We start from the raw sequence: 17,475 nt of genomic DNA on the forward strand, positions 1-17,475 counted from the left end.
AGTAGAGAGCGTTCTCACGGTGCCCCTGTTAATCACTCCCGGAGACAAGTTTCAACAACACACACTGCGCCACATCCAAACAGGGGCGCTGAAGGGTTTAAGCCCTCGGCCCCTGGACACGATTTTAAAGTTGAAGAGAAAGTAGCAAGTTCTTTCATCCACATAAACATATCTGCTGTTCAATAATAGAATCAAACAGTGCAAATCAAGGTCAGTGTCAGTATTACATTATGTTAACAGAGATTTCCCCAATCAAGAGTCAGTGAACTCCTGACATCTGGTGGTGGAAGTGTGTCACTACACTTTGAAAATGGTCCGCGCGAGGAACTTCACTCGATTATCTAAATCGATCGATTGATTGGTTAGTTAACCTCCTCAATGGTCGTGCAGCACTTTAATGTCCCCACGCGTGATGACATGTGTTGTGTGTTGTCGCCAGGGACGCTAAAGGTGCAGCGTCCCCTTTAAGAAGTCTGTCAGCTGCCCGGCGCGTTATCACGGCGCGTAAACTCAACTGTGTTGTGGATGGTTAGCAGCTAGCTGTTAGCTGTTAGCTTATGTTAGCGCTATTCTCATTCTTCAGCGTTAGCTAAGTGGGACGCGGTTTAATATCGGTTGTGACGCTCGGAACGAGAGGCTCTCAGCGGGCTCGTCTGGAGGAAACATGACGGTGAGTGGGGCCGCGGGGCTGAAGCTGGTTTGTTACTGGTGGTTTCACTACTTCAGTTCTAATGGGACAGATTCATAGTGATGGAATATCAAGGTGGGAGCTTTCTCTTCAGCAAGAGTTTCCCAAGTGCTGGAATAATTTGTTTACAGTCTTTAATTAATACTTCAGCAAATACATATTATATCATTATGTATTCTTTTGTACCAATTATTAGAATTTGAATTATATGTTTTTCCAGGGAATCACATACGGTTGTGTTTGGAGCACAGTAGGAAACAACTTTAAAGAATGAGCTCACTGCAACAGAATCCCTGTTGTCAATGAAGATTATCTCTGTGCAAATTAATCAACACAATAATCAGCTTAGATCAGATCGTTACCAGGTTTTAATCAGATGTGTCTCCATAACGTATCTTGTCAAGGTCCGTTATTAATACACAAGTGTAATTTACAATAACAACATGCTGATTGTTTTTTTTAGTGATCAATTGTTTTGTAATGCTCAAAGATAGCAAAAGTCATATTCTGATTTTCCCACAGAATTAAAATGTGTAAAGTTTAATATGATGAGTTACCACGAAAAGCATTAACTCCGTATATCTGAGAATATAGAAACATAAAATACTTGATAATTTTAATTTAAAAAAGGATTTCAATCAGAATTCAATAACCAAAGTAATTGCTGTCAAATGCTTAATCGTTGCACTTCAATCAGGTCACTTTATGGTGTGACTGTTATTTATAGGTAATGTAAATCAGTGGAAATGGTATGAACACGGGACCAACTTAGTGTAGACAATAGATATATTTATTTACTTGGGATATAAAAACACAAAAGTATTTAAGAAAACAGTACAAAGCTCTGATAAAAACAACATGATCCGCTCCCTGCACAACATAATCCATAACAGAGTAATAACAAAGTCCCTTCCGTTTCACGCATTAACTCTCGACGCCATATTTGTCGAAGTGTCTCATGATAACACCGAGCTCCAGCTCCACGGTGCCCATGGCTTCGGTGTGCAGTCTGTATCTGTCCGCTCCGCTGTAGACGAGCTCCGGGCTGCGGAGCTGGGCTCCTCCGCCCACGAACGTTTGTGCGAGCTGCTCCTGCCAGGAGCCGAGCGGCCTCCAGGTCACACAGCGGACCCGGTGGTGTCCGGGGCTGGACGGGACGTGGCAGTATCCGTAGCCGAACAACTGGCAGCGTCCGAACGAGTCCTGGTGCCACACCTGGAGGTGAACCTTCGGCCAGCCCTGGATTCCCTTGGTCGCGTAGTGCAGATCGATCGGGTGGCTCCAGAACGCCATGTCTCCGGTCTGGGGGACATCCACCTGGGTCTGACCCTCCTTCAGCCCGGACAGAAGCCGCCATGCTCCTCCCGTGTGAACCCCCCATTTGCAAAACAGGCTGTTCTGTGGGAAACCACTCGCTCCGACGATCTGGCCGATAACATGCAGCTCCGCCATGTCACAAACGTCCCTTCACACAAAAACATGCGGCGACGGAGGTCCTCTTCTCCCGGGAGCTAACGGAGATTAGCAGCCTGCTAGCAACAAAGCTCACGTCTCCTTGGCAACTTTGTCATCCGGTGTGCCCTCAGTTCAGTCTGACAGGCAACACTTCCGGTTAGCCTGTTTTCACTTCAGGTATTTTGAGATGAGGTTTAAAAAACATGAAGTCAAATCTCTGCCACATTAACCGAGTCTTTTTCACTTAAACATAGTGAATTTGGGTGATTGCGTGCATTTGGGCCAGTTTACACTTTAGAAATTGTACCTGACAAGTAAGCTTAAGGGCAAATTACTCCCGCTGCTATCTGGTGTCCTTGTTTTGACCAGTTTCTAAAACACACTTCAAAACAGCGCCACCCCGCGGCTTCATAACGAGCTCTCTTCGCAGCAGAAAATGTACCATACATTTGAATGCAAAAGTTTAAATGTTCCTCATTTGTAAGAAAATAAGATGTAATAAAATAATAAAAAAGTGATTTCCTCAAATATTAACTCATTGATACTTTTTTATTTCATAAACTCAAAAATGACTTTAAAACATGTAAACCGTGATTGTTTCACATTTAAAAGTGTGTTCAACTTACTGAGTCAGTACTTATCGAAAAATTGGAGGAAAACTCCTATCCAAACATAATGCCATTCTAAGAATCCAGGTCCAGGCACTCAAAATGTAGAAGGCCTTTTGAAGCAATAAAATACACCTACGCGTATCGGCTTATGCCTTCATCAGGGTGAACTCTGAGCTGATACACGTTTGTGTATTTTCATGCTTCAATTCCATTTAAAAAAGTCATTTTACATTTTTCAAACCACTTTGAGTGCCTGGACCTGGATTCCTTATGCCATTATGTTTTGACACAAGTTTTCCCGGTATTCTCTTCTATGAGCACCAGTGGTTTTAGGGAAACCATTAGCGCTTCTGCCACTTCTCTCTTCTCTCAGTAGTTAGTTGGCACAAAGCTTCCGTTCTTTGTCTGTAATCAATATGTCACTACTGCAGTCTCTTTGTCTCTTTTTCCACATAGACCGATCCAACACTCGAGAGACATTTCAAGGGTCACAAGGACAATGTGACAAGTGTGGACTTCAGCTGCAACATGAAGCAGATCGGTAACTGTTACCTCTTGCTTTGTGTTGGTGTCTGCTTCGCTGTTGTCTTCTTGTTTTGTTTTTGTTCAATGCTTTGCTTTATTGGTCACACGCCGTGTCCCTGCTCCCTCACCTGTGCCTCCTGCTCCACCAGCCACAGGCTCCATGGACTCCTGTGTGATGATCTGGAACATGAAGCCTCAGATGCGAGCGTATCGCTTTGATGGTCACAAAGATGGTGTGACTTCTGTTCAGTTTTCTCCCTCTGGCCACCTGCTGGCCTCCGCCTCCAGAGATAAAACCGTACGTCTTTGGGTGCCCAGCAGGTGCGTTTTTATTTGGAACCTTTTTCTGTTAGAAAACTACCACGAATGACATTTCTTCAAACTCATAAAAGCAACAAAATTAGCTGTTCTTAACAAATACAATTCCCCTGCTGCTTCTACCAGCACAGAGGAAGGCTCGCGTTGCAGAACACTCACTGCTTTTTATTGTTGTCTTAAATTTTAATGTTGTTTTGGTGTTTGTGTGTTTGCACAGGAAAGCTGAGTCAATAGCTTACAGGGCTCACACGGCTACTGTGCGCAGCGTTAACTTCTCTGGCGATGGACAGACTTTGGTCACAGCCTCTGACGACAAGACTATTAAAGTGTGGACGGTCCACAGGCAAAAGTTCCTGTTTTCTCTCAACCAGCACATCAACTGGGTCCGCTGTGCCAAGTACGATACATACACATACATACTGTTTTCACAATTAGCCATGAACTGCTGCTCCAGATATATAGACTTTACATATACTAAGATTCTATATTTTACGATTCTGAATTGTTTTACACCTTAAATGAATAGGCCTACGTGTAATTAATACAGTTGTAGCTGGGCACTTGGCTGAATGTGAGTTTTTGATTTTCAAAATGTTATTTCTTGCAGGTTTTCTCCAGATGATCGTTTGATTGTGTCATGCAGCGATGACAAGACTATTAAGTTGTGGGACAAGAACAGCAGAGAGTGTATTCATTCTTTCTATGAACATGCCGGGTGAGCAGTTAGAAAGAGTTGCACTAACAACAGAGACCAAGAAGATTCTCTATTCTGTGTTTACAAATGAATAATATATAGGAATATATTATGTACTGTAGTAGTATATGTTATGGGACACTATCATCTCAGATGATTTCATAGTAGTCGCTGTTTTTAGTTCCTCTAGTTGCAGCCAGGACATAGTATTTTAAATAGACTTGCATTAAATCACATGTTTCAGCAACAACAAGGAAAAGAGGTGACTCCTGATCATACATCCTCTTGTTAAAACACTATTTCTGTTTCAAGTGTTCAAAAATTCCAAGTCAAATATCCTCTACTGGTGTCTTCCTCAACATTTCAGAACAAATGGATTATGTTAGTTCAATAACCTACTGGAATGATTAGTGTTAGATCTATAATAGTTTGACTAAATGCCTTACTACATTATATCTTGTGTTTTTTCTTCCTCTCAAGTTATGCAAACCATGTGGACTTTCATCCCAGTGGAACCTGCATTGCTGCTGCCAGTACTGACAACTCTGTTAAGGTTTGGGACATCAGATCCCATAAGATGCTACAACACTACCAAGGTAAAGCAATGCAATTTGCACCCAATCAAAGCATATTTGTAGCTTTATTTATTTTGATTTGAAGTTATTATTTGTTTTAACTAGTGTCCGCTCTACACCTGTCACAAATCTGCTCACCTGTGTATTCAGAGTTTGGTGAAGCTACAGTATTTCAGTACACAGGACCTGCACTGGAGAATCAGCTGTGCAGGTCCAAATTGAACCAAATTCCACACTGCACTTTGTTTGGCCTTTAACAACAAACATGTCAAGTGTGAAGTCAATAAGATAAACCGTTCCTCGAGATATACGAGCTACAGACAGACCAAGAGATTTGTGAACTTTTTAGATGGATTAGGTGAGAGATTAAATACGAAAGCACATCTCAGTGAAGACTTATTATTTGTTTTTCTAAGGCTCTCCAATTATTCAACCCTGTTGCCTTACACTGAATATATTAATGAAACAACACAAGTGACTTTTTCAGATGGCTATTATATGCTGGATCACTGCCACGATAAAGAAGGGTGATGTCTCTTTGATGGTCACTCCTTTTCCCAATCCCACTGGAAAAGCTTATGTGGTCATCCACTCTCACCATCCAATTTCCTTACTACAAATAACTGAAATAACAGCAAAATAAAATAAAGATTAAAGCTCACCACTAAAAGTGGTAATCGATCAATCAATCAATTAATTTGTCTTGCATATTCAATGAGGCAAATGTTGATGCTTTTTCTAATCTGTTGCCTGGCCTGATTGCTCTAATCAGCTCTTTTAAATGGATTTAAGCAGCGAGATCTAATAATGCTTAATCACATCTGTCTGAGGAGATGGAGCATAAAGTTAAGAGGTTTTCCTCGGCCCTCCCCTGCACCAAGCTGCACTTCACATGCTGTACTTAATTATCTATTTAACCAGCCTCAAGTGTTAAACTGTGGATCAAATGTGGTGTGGTTACTGTTGGATACTCACGGGAATTATACGTAATTGCGATAATTGCAAATTAATTTGTGTGATGTAAGGTTAAAACCTCCCGATTAGAAAAAGCCTTAAAATACTGTCTCTTTAAGGAGTCATGTACGAATATTCTGTGTCGTCTTTTCACCATCTTTGTTTGCTGGTGGGTGATTACCTCAGCTGGTTTTGTGTTTATTGAACTGTAGTGAGATATCATACACAGGTTATTTCAGTGTGTTTTACAGAAATAATAGAAGCATAACATGCACAGAAAAAAGGAACAATTTAATTATGGGACAACAATGTAAAAAAGGTAAAAAGCACAAATTATAAATCAGGTTATGTCTAATTTAAGTGTAAGATTAAGTGAAGGCACAGAGGAAGCCATTTCATAGAATTGTTCATCCTATTCTTGCAATGAGAGGAACCAGAATGTTTTATGTGTGTCGTAGCATGTTGCGGCCAGCAGAGGGACCGTGTCGCTTGTTGAATGTCTGCTGCTGTCCACATTTATTTTTTTTCTCCTTCCAGAGGTCGTTCACCACATGTTAGAATAACCTCAAGTCTGGATCACTTTCAACAGTGCTTTCCCGCTCAGGGCCTGAAGGGCTGGTTATAGCTGACCTAGTCCTCAGATTTCCTATATATTATAAAATGATATTAATAACCATGTCAATAATAACCTTATTGATACGGCACTTATCAAAATCCACATTACAGAGTGCATTACAATGGGAGCAAAATAAAACAGACTACTCACCATCAGATCCTCTTTATTGATTAAATGATATCACACTCAAAACATTATTATCCCAGTAAAAGTCCTCTGTAATGATTGGCGCTGCAATAATTAGTTGATTGAGCTCTTTGATGTATTATATTTTTTCCTAATAAACGATTTAAATAACCAATTAATTGTCTAAGTCACCTTTTTCTGTGTGTGTTTCCAGTCCACAGTGATGTGGTGAACAGCTTGTCTTTCCACTCGAGTGGTAATTTCCTCATCACCGCATCCAGTGATTCCACCATGAAGATACTGGACCTTGTAGAGGGCAAGCTCCTGTACACACTGCACGGACACCAGGTAGATACACACACAAACACAGACACACACATGTGCACGCTGTTAAGTTATCCTACAGGTTTAACTGCTGGTTACCCAGTCGTGATCATGTCTGAACTCTGTTCTGTCCTGCTGTACCTGAGCGTGTGTATTTCTGTATTTGTGCGTATGGACAGTTCCGTGTGTTATGAGTGTGTTTGACATCTCCTTTGTGCATGTTTGAATCTGTGAAGTTTGTGTGTGACTGTGTGCATATGATGCCTTTTTTGTATGTGGTATATTTTAGTACTTGCCAGGCGAGCGGGCGGCCCACTCATGGTGACTCATCTCAGGGTGGTTGGGAGGAAGCAGCACTGTGTTTGTGCCTCTGTTCTCCTGGATCTTCTCCTCCTCCTCCTCCATCTCTTCATCCTCCTCTCTGTTTCCGTCCCAGCCTTTTAACACACCTCTCTTTCGGTCCTCATGTTTTCTGGGGATGTTTCATTGTTGCCACCTTGATTTCCCTCTTGATCGTCGTCTAGTTGCACCTACAGGACACCCTCGCTTTCTCCCACATCTGATGTGAATGTTTGGCCCTCTTGGACTAATTGTCTGGACGGCTCACTGACTGTGTCGTTTTGTTTGAACAGCTGATGAACTGGCTCGCTGGCTAGTTTGGAAACCGGTAGCTTGCCAGTACCACATGTGGTCCGTCTGTTTATCCATCCCTCTGTTCACGCCGCCTGTCTCTCACTCAATCCTTTTTATTTTTTTTGTCTGTGTCACCTGTGTTTCTCTCTGTTTGCCAAGACCCATTGTCAGATAACAAAGAAAAGGCTATTTTCCCCTTTCTTTTTCCACACCTCCAAATTTGTCATCTCCTGCATCGTGTCTCCTTTTCTGTTTTTGGCCAAGTGGTGACTCTGCCAATCTGTTGGAGCTGGGAGCTCACAGGGTGTTAATTGTCTCTCCAGTCGCATAGCTAGAGATGGAAGAGACCCCCATCTGTTCGATGTGGGTTTATGTGTATTTATGTGTCGGCTTGAACGTGTGTTCTACTGTGTTTGTGTGTTGGTCTATGTGCATGAAATTTCCAATGAGACACACAAGGGCTCTGGGGGAGTGTTTTGCTGTTGGATCTGATAAATGTGTTGTTTACTGCGCCTCGGGAGGACCTTACCTGGCTGAACACAATCCTGTTAATCTGGATTTATTTGTCTCTCTGCCCCTCTGTCTCACAACTGTCTTTACAGTCTGATCCATTGGGTGCAAAGTTCCTCTAGCTCTGAATTAAATGCAAATAGTTTTCAATACATAAATGTGGTAATAGGGTGGGGGGTAAGAAACTGATCGAACTTGAAAACTCCTGCCCATAGATGCACTGTGTTAATGGGTTAATGGCATAAAACTGTACTGCAAACCACTGTGAGTACTCATCAAGACTAGAGAAGCTCTATATAAATACAGACCATTTACAGTTCTAGCAAAACAATAGATCTTTGAAATTTAATCTTTTTAGATATTTCCTTTATTAAGAAAGGTACATGTTCTCCATTGAAATTTGCCCCATCTTTATACTTTTCCTCTTCCATCCATCACACACATTACAAAGGAGATGGAGGAGGATAAAGAAGAGAGACATGATTTTATACCAGGAGTTGGCTATAAAGTGTGTTTGACTGGTGTGCGCACACACAGATGTTGATAATGTTGGTGATATACTGTTGTTCGCCACTATGCATACAAATTACTGGTGTAGAGTTTATAGTATTGTAACATTCAAGGTACCGATGAGACACTTCTTCTCTTTTCATAACTGTTTAATAATCATTTGTTTCTGCACTTCTGTCTCCATGTTTGCAGCCTCTTTGCAACATGGACAACGAAATAGTATTTCACGTGGATTACTGATAAGTCTTATTTCATATATATAACTTTTGTTAGAAGTATATTTTATTTCACTTAAATAAAATAACTAGTTATCTCTTGTATTATTCAAATTTTGATGGAGAGCAGCAGGTGGGGCCTGTCTTGTTTCTGTCAAACCTATTAATCAGTACATGGAACGTGCCAGTTAGGTTCACTGCCCTGTCAGACTGTGTGTGTCTGTGTGTCTGGCCATGGCGAGTGCCAGCCTGGCAGCAGGCATTAGTCAGAGCAGAGACGGAACATGCTGTCTGTCAGACCGCCGCGTTGCCATGGTGACACTGTCTGCTTCTCTCAGGTGCTTCTGGGAAACCATTCCTCACCCGAACCAGCCTGTCTGAGTGCCAGCCACAGGACACGGCTGCCTTCTCCTTCCCAGCAGAGGCCCCGTCCATTTCCTTCCCTTCCTTTTGTTTGCTCTCTTCTTCATCTTCTCTTTGAACACAGTCTGAGAGCTCGGGCCGGAGCGGTTGACCCTGTTCTGCACTGGGAACAGGAGAAAAAAGAATAAAACCTCAAGCGTGTGCGATTTCTGAGTTCTTAGAGCCCAGTCCTGTCTACGCTGCAGGTTCCAGCGAGCACATTGAAGCTCACCCGAGCAGCATGCCAAACTCCTGACATCCCCAGGTGATCCTTTTTGGCTCTGACCAAGTGTGACCTTACCCCACCTGAGGCTCTATCTTCTGTTATTGATCGCTCTGCTACAGTCGAGCACAGACGCACACAGACACACTTCTGTTCAGAGCAAATTCACTTCCCTCACATACTTTAAAGAAGTGTTTCCTAGATTTCATGAGCCACCGACTCAGAAAACCTACCTTTTTAAAAAAACTAATTTGTGTGATGTATTTAGTTAAATTATGTGGGGTCTATTGTTTTGCAGGTTTTACATTAGCACCTACACTTGAGCAGCAGTTCTTGTAAATTACTTGGCAGAGGAAAAACATTTAATTATTCATATTAATCAAGGTCACTGTGTAGAGCTTGAAAATCAATGGATAGACCGAATTCAACACGTTAACGGCACCACTAAGGCTGTTTTCATTTTTTAGAACTGCAGTTAATCATTAGGTCTATGAAATGTTGAAAACCAGTAATATAACGAATGTCCGTCGCCATTTCCTAAAGGTCAAGGTGATGTTTTTAAGGTCTGTGTTTTTTAGTTCAAAACCCCAAAGATATTCAGATCATTTTCACAGACAAAGGCAGGCAGCCAATATCCAGCACAGCAGCAGTTTTCTAATGAGTTTCTGATTAATGAGTCTGTCGATTGAGTCATCAGTTATTTTCAGGAATTGTTTTTAAAACCTCAGCCTGAGACTTTGTACTGGCGTGGGACAAATGAGCTTCATGCTTGTGCTTTTGTTCCTTACGCTCTGCTTGACATTGTTCTGAATCTGCAGACATTGCGTCAGTGAGATTGCTTTTTGTCTTCAATTTGAACATTTAGTTTCAGGGTAAGAAAGATAATGCGTAACTGGAGCATAATTCAATTTTTCACCTCCGTTCTACTTCTCTTTGTTTCTCTTGCCCTCACTTCAGGGTCCCGTGACCAGTGTGGCTTTCTCCAGGACAGGGGAGTGCTTTGCCTCTGGAGGCTCTGACGAACAGGTTAATGACCAATTAATGACTTTTTTTCCAACTGATCTTAAAATGTCGATCTTCATATTCCCAGAGTTCTTTGCCTGCTTGTGTCTTGGTAGCCGTAGATCCTGTGCCTTCCTCATAACGCTATTCGCCCAACAGGTAATGGTGTGGAAGAGCAACTTCGACAGCAGCGACTGTGGTGACACCGTCAGGCTACAACATAAAACTACGTCCAGCATTCAGGCACCTCCAGCCAGCTCCACGGCTCAGCCCGACTTTAGCATGCGTCCACATGTGCTCCGCAGCCAGGTGAGTCTAGACAGCTGGAGTCAAACACCATGAACTGACCGCAGGTCTACTTTGATTTGGATCCAGCATATTATCCCTCTTGATCTTTTACATGAATACATTTAATTTGTTTAGCCCCGATGTCCACACACACCAGTCAAATAACACACATCCATTCCTTTCCCTAACATACCTCAGCCATTTGTTATCACATTACAAATGTCCTCAGTTAATTATTTGAATTCACTCTATGTAGAGTTTATCTGGCCATACATACAGTTTGTATGTTTAATTCAGCTTGATTATTTACCAATGTAAAAATTAGGTTTTGGCAGATTTTGATGTGAATCAGGGAATGTTAATGTTTTAACCAGTTGTACTTCATTGGATACCCGGACAGTGACGATACAGTACACACTGTAGATTGTTGTGTTCCTCTTATGCAGACTTTCTACTCAGATAGCTTTGAAGCCATCTCCTCCACACCTCTCCATCATCAGGTACAGGGGTTCTGTGTCTGACTATTTCTGTGACTTTCAACTACAGACAATCCGCTTCAGTTAGTGACTGGTTATCTGTGGGAATGTGAAATAGCAGCAAAGGATTTAACTTTTTCATTTGCTCCACAGCTATTTGTGCCACATGTGAACAACCAAATGCAACAATCTGAAACTTTGTGCCTTTTATTCCTGCTTTCAAGAGATATAGCATCTCTACCCTCTCTAGGAGGCTGTTTTCATAAAAACTGGATTTCTGATGCGGTCAGACATCATGTCTTTTAGAACGAGTTCTGAGAGACCAGGAAGTTGCTTTTAAAAACATACTGTCTCACATATTGATTTAGTTGTTTCCAAAGTTGTAAATGTTGAACCTTCTGATTTCTAGGCCAAGGAGTTCCATAAATGCAGCTGTTCTAAGACCAGTTTAGATCAGACACTTGAGTATGTCACTACAATTCCAACCACCAACACACTGATGATTTATATAAACTGTGTCTTGGAGTTACTTATAGTGCGGCCAAAATGTTAACTTGACTTTATTTTACTTTGAAGGCGGCTCGAAATAAATCTCAGTGAAGACTTTAAATTGTTTTGTGAGGGTCACTTAGTTGTTTGGTTTAGTTTGTATGTTCAAACACATGTACACCCACAGATCACTTGAAAAATGAAAGTGCTCACTTAAGCACCAGAAAGACTAATTGAATCATCATGTACACATATTTTCATGCATGTGTGCCAACTTGGCTGAAAAACAAACATAAAGAGACACATGCACAGATGCCCCTCAGTACTTCAAGCTGCCAGTGATGCTGACTTATTTCCTTATTGCATTTCCTTTATTTGCAGTGTAGCTTAAAGCCTCATTCTTATCTCACATGCAGAGCGAATAACATACCTAATTTATTCCGATCTCTACGCTTTGATACGGGGGAAGTTTTATTTCATCCATGTGACCACAGACTTTAAGTACTCGTTACTGATGCTAAGTTACTCCTTATATTTATTTATTTATAAATTGATTGATTTACTGTCGTTTACAATCTCATCTGATCGTCTCTTTTTCGGCATTTGCAACTTAATAATATATTGTTCTTATTCCTAATGTCACTGTAGTACATGTGACACTGCACTATCCTTAATCCTACTGTGTTTATTACATTTGACATCTAAGAGGTTTGGATAATATTATGTGGGTTAATAAATGACAAAGTCAGTTAAACTTGAAAAATATGTTCCGATGGAAATCAAGCCATCCGGACTACAAAGCCCATTTTCGGAGCAGCATCTCCTCCTTTTTCTTGGCAGTAATTTAATCAAACATCATTCTGGTTTTCTTTTATGGGGCTGTACTTTCACTCACTGCTGTGTCAATGTGTCCAGGGAGAAAGAGTAGTTAATTTACTGTCCAGCAACTTCCTGTGGATCCATTAAAGAAAATGCAACTTCTCAAACAAGAACATTTGAATGATCATACAGTTTCAAAAAGCATGGGCTGGGTTAAAGACGTTTTAAAAAATATATTTGTGATTCAATTCATTGTGATTCAGACCATTTCTTTGGGTTTATTTAATTTCAAGCTGAATGTAATGCCAGATTGAGATGGGCATGGTTACAGCCACTATGGGGAACTGTAGGTGTTGGGGGCGGCTGTCTTGTCAACACGCATGCATTACGCTAACATGCTAATTCCATCCACAGCCGCTGAGAACTGTTTACCTGATAGGATTTAATTGAGGGTTTGATTTGCCACGACTAAGTATATTTTTTCCAATCAGTAATTCAAAAGCATGTACACACACACACACACAAACACACACACAAATACACACACACACATATGTTGTCATAGGTCACCTTTACCTATTTACAAACAAACACGCAGAGTTTCAGAGGCTAAGTGGGAAACCTCAAGGAAAAGTTTCAATTTCAACCTCTTTGACATCTACAGTTCTACTTACATCAGCAAGGGCAGAGCTAAGGTCCTCATGCACACGCACACACACAAACACATGCAGACACTCATCCTGTCTCTCCTTTCTGTTATTGATCGCACTGTTGGAAGTATGCGTCCAACCGCTGCCTTTCCTGATCACTCTATCGGAGATCCAGACAAGCCCCATAATGACTCATAATCAAGTAATGTACGATGGTGTGACATTAAACTGGCATTGAATCTTAATTTCTCTCAACTCCTTCAGGTTAGTTTACGCCTCGAAAACTTCTGACTTATCAGCAAATCCTAAAGAGCAGAGTAAGTGGTGCAGAGAACGAATCAATATATAAACAAAAACCTAATTTGATTGATGTGGATGAAAAGCAACTATAAAGGGAAAATTCCTCTTGGTCAGACTCATGGATTGTTGTGGTTGCTGGAGCTGCATATGAGCAATACAATGTTACATCGACACTTAAGTGAGAAATAACAACCTTTTTCTCACAGAAAACAGAATTTGATAATACTCAATCATTTGTTTTAACCTTAGTTGAACCAGTGATCAGACAAATCAGAATTTTTCGACAGTCATCATTTTTTTTCAAGCATTTGTTGAAGCAGCTATGTGATTATTTCTTGCATCTCCTTAAAATTTACTTAATTTCTTAAAGCCAACTGTGGACCCTGTGGGTCTTGTCTTTTTTCGCGCTGTTTTAATACAGGATTGTAAATGGATTTTATTAGCTCCTGCACTTGACAGCGTTTATTACAGCCTTGCCTAATAGGGTTATTATCAAATGGGCAACTGAACCATGTGAAGAGAGATGATGAATGCAATGTTTGAGACCTATTCTCTTATTCTGAGAACTGCTGTTCTTGTAAAAACCCCACTGAACCCTAACAGCAGTCTGAACCGTCAGTACTAATGGGAAAAAAAACTGCACTTTACATCTGCCGTCGTCCGCTCTCTGAAAGATATGCATTGACCAGACAAATGCTTCATATTTGTTCTCGGGTTTTACCCTAAGTACCAAATAATTGCATTTAATGTTTTCGGCAACTCAGATTCAATCAATATTCTTTAAAGCCTGCCAGAAAGTCAACGTTACTACCAAAGGTAAAATTGCTGTTAAATTGCTGCCATATTCAAGGCTACACCGTTGAAATATAGTCCTCAAGAGTCCTTATATCTCCACTACTGTTTATAAATGAGAACATACTCAGACAGGTTAAAAGGAAAATGTAACATTAAAGGAGAAATATGCTTCTGAAAATGGGGAAACAAAGTTGATTGATCCAAGCCACAAAAACCCCATTCCTGTAAACTGGCAACAGGGGGCGTTCCTGCTTGTTTGCAAAGGCTGAACCAGATGTGCTCCTCTGCTTCTTCCTCTGGTTCTGGTGGCTGCTCTTCCTCTTCCTGATTCTCGTCTTTGAGCTACACCATGATAGTAATAAAGCATACAAAAAAACATCAGACATTTTATTTTGCCAACTTCGTATAAAAATATTTTTCTCTTTACAGCAGCTGTCACATTTGTTCCGTTGAAATTACAGGTTTTCATCAGTATAATTAACCTCGTTCCACTTTTCCATTTCAGTTAAACCAAAGTAAGAAGAAATTATAAACAATCTCAGAGATATAATGGAGAAATATTGCCATGTTTTTTTTTTCGATTTTAAATTAGCAAAAAACTGTGTTGCTCCTTGTATCACTATTGGTATAGTGTGCATCTCTGTTACTTGTTAAACTTACTTTTCATAATATTACAGAGACTATTTAAATATTAAAAGTCTTATTGTCACTTTCTACAGTTAAAAAGTATCACGCTTACTTATAGTACCTTCAAATAGACGCTCTGGATTCCACCATGTAACGTGTATTGCACCAAAAACGGTCAAATCCCATTTGTTTTTCAATCTTGATAGGCAGGAAAACTTGCAGGTACACAATAGCTTAAGAAATTTAGTCTCATGCCTGTGATGATAATGATGTCATTTTTCTTCCATGTGGATAAGACAAATGCACGGTTTGAGGAAAACAGACACACAGAGCTATGAATGCATAATGTGGAGAATTAATCACTGCAAAAGCCACGTGTACACAAAGTGTTTGTTTTCAATTCGATAGCCATTTGAAGTTAATCAAATTTCTGCATAGAGCATTCCTTTCGGTGGACCTTTTCCGTGTGTTGTGTGATTTAATGTGTAACATTACTGTGACTAATGTTCCTGTCACCATGAAACCTTTCTTACTCAGTGGCAGGCAGTATCCAAACACATCCTTCAGCTTTAACTGAAACAACAACATCATAAAACATATGGTTTAATGATTGATACAACAATAATAGCTCCAGCTTCCTGACTAAGACCCAAAAGAAGCATGAACTGCTACGAGAACTACTGGCATAATGTTTCCATAATACTGTATCTACTAAAATGACCGATTGTAGGCACACACTGAGTTACACATCAACCTTGTCAACCTAAGTTGTTATTGATATTTGCTTCATCCTCTTCTATAAATTTTAAGGTGCAACTTGTCACAGATAAATAATGTTGGCACCTGCACGTGGAAGTGGCAGCTTCCTAGATTGGTATTTTCATGTATAATTTATCCATCCATAATTTATTATTAATACAGCCCCTTTCATCTCTCATAAAGTCACACACACATCTCACACACACACGTGTTGCCTGAGAAAAATGCTACCAGCTCTTATAAACGTGTTCATTTCCTTCAGTCTTAGAAACAGTTTTCAATGGTTTTATGCATTTATGTGGAGGGGAAAAAGAGGAGAGGTAGTCTGGTATAGGAAAAGTGGCTCTAATGTGCTGTTGTAAAAGACTTATTTTCAAAGAGGTAGAATATAGTTAACAGGATGTTCTTTGGCGAAATGAAACCATGAAAAGTGTTTTGGGACACGGCTGTCACACATTAAACCGAATACCAGCCTGATGTTGCCTAACTGAAGACACACACAAAACTAAAGGTTTGTTTACTCTCAAGCTTTATATCAGAAATCTGTAACCCTATTCTGTTTTCTGTAACCCTGTTATTACAAATTAACATGTTTGGCGATAAATGCCCCCCAAACCTGACCCTAACCCTTTCCTTCTACCGTTTGCTCTGGCTTAAAGGCATTTTGGGATACATGGTTACCTCAAGTTCCCACAAGTTACCTCCCAAAGTATCGTTGTTAATTTGAGAGGAAGAAGAACAGTTGCGGTCATATTGGACTCTACTACTTGTGGGCTTTGAATTGAAGCAGTTCTCGGTCTCGGTCTACGAAACCGATAGAGAAATGACCAAGTACATCCACTTATAACACCTGGCCACAAATTGAGCATGGAATGACCTCTTCTCTATTCATAATATTTTCCCATTTATCAAGAACAGGTTTCAATAACTACAGCTCCCACCACAGCTAAGAATCATGGAGTATGTTGCATATACATGTGCTTGTATTTTTCTTTCAAGAAGTACAGTGATATTTAAGTCTATGATACAAACAGAAATCTTAAAACAAATGAGATAATATATACCCGAGACTTGTGGTACCGATGCAGGACTTTGGCTCTTTTCTCTGTTTTCTAGGTTGTGTAATGTGACCTAGGTGTTAACACCAATCCCTCTCGCTATGCCGAACAGCCACTATTACACATCACCGCCTTAGGCTAGAATTCACTTCACCAGGAAGAAATTGACAGTGATGCTGTGTCTATTCATACAGAAGCAAAGGCCACCCATGTCTGCTGCCCTGTCGGAACCGTATCTACAGGGAATGTATTAGTAGCTAAATTGATGTGCTGATCCCTTAAGATACCTGGAAGCTCTCTAATAAGTTGCGATGATGGGCACTATACCACAAAATGTTGATGAACACAATAAACCAGCTTCAAAATGGGGTCTTTGTACCTAGAGACTGAAAATGTGTGGTTCAGTCAGGCTCTCCCTGCTCAACAGAAGAGAGAGAGCAAATCTTTATTTGCCACTGTTTCATTGAGTGAAAATAGACACATAGGCATATATGTGTGTGTTTGTGTACATGTGCATGAGTGCCCACCATTGCTGACAGGCAGATCAGCGCTCTCTGATCACATCCGCCCTAATCCAGCTACCCCCCCGCCCTCCAGCCCCCATCCCGCATCCCCTCCTCCCTTCCTGTCTCTAGCTTCACATCTGGGTCTTTCTCCCACTCACGTGTACAGACAGACGAGCTGCACGCTCGTAGCAGGCATCCTTTCACAGCTCTAAACACACACACACACACACACACACACACACACACACACACACACACACACACACACACACACACATGCAGACACACCACTGCACTGCACCGCTCAGCTTTAGGATGTGGATTGGA

General features: G+C 40.8%; 2 protein-coding genes across 2 annotated transcripts in view; one reads left to right on the plus strand and one right to left on the minus strand.

Annotated features, from left to right (window-relative positions):
• Positions 1 to 341: 341 nt before the first annotated feature.
• The window catches only part of poc1a (POC1 centriolar protein A), a 33,464-nt gene continuing 16,330 nt past the window's right edge, over positions 342 to 17,475 (plus strand). The window contains exons 1-9 of the mRNA XM_053411677.1: positions 342 to 670; positions 3,211 to 3,295; positions 3,429 to 3,600; positions 3,815 to 3,994; positions 4,205 to 4,312; positions 4,772 to 4,887; positions 6,777 to 6,910; positions 10,337 to 10,405; positions 10,541 to 10,690. Coding sequence (XP_053267652.1) covers positions 665 to 670; positions 3,211 to 3,295; positions 3,429 to 3,600; positions 3,815 to 3,994; positions 4,205 to 4,312; positions 4,772 to 4,887; positions 6,777 to 6,910; positions 10,337 to 10,405; positions 10,541 to 10,690 — 1,020 coding nt within the window. The 5' untranslated portion in view covers positions 342 to 664. The remainder of the gene's footprint in view (positions 671 to 3,210; positions 3,296 to 3,428; positions 3,601 to 3,814; positions 3,995 to 4,204; positions 4,313 to 4,771; positions 4,888 to 6,776; positions 6,911 to 10,336; positions 10,406 to 10,540; positions 10,691 to 17,475) is intronic.
• On the minus strand, positions 1,457 to 2,269 carry LOC128425158 (B9 domain-containing protein 2). Its single transcript, XM_053411688.1, has one exon. It carries the CDS (start codon positions 2,138 to 2,140, stop codon positions 1,613 to 1,615), a length of 528 nt encoding a protein of 175 aa, XP_053267663.1. The 5' UTR covers positions 2,141 to 2,269; the 3' UTR covers positions 1,457 to 1,612.

The sequence above is a fragment of the Pleuronectes platessa genome, chromosome 2 (genome assembly GCF_947347685.1).
Source record: "Pleuronectes platessa chromosome 2, fPlePla1.1, whole genome shotgun sequence".
In the NCBI taxonomy this organism is placed as follows: Eukaryota; Metazoa; Chordata; class Actinopteri; order Pleuronectiformes; family Pleuronectidae; genus Pleuronectes; species Pleuronectes platessa.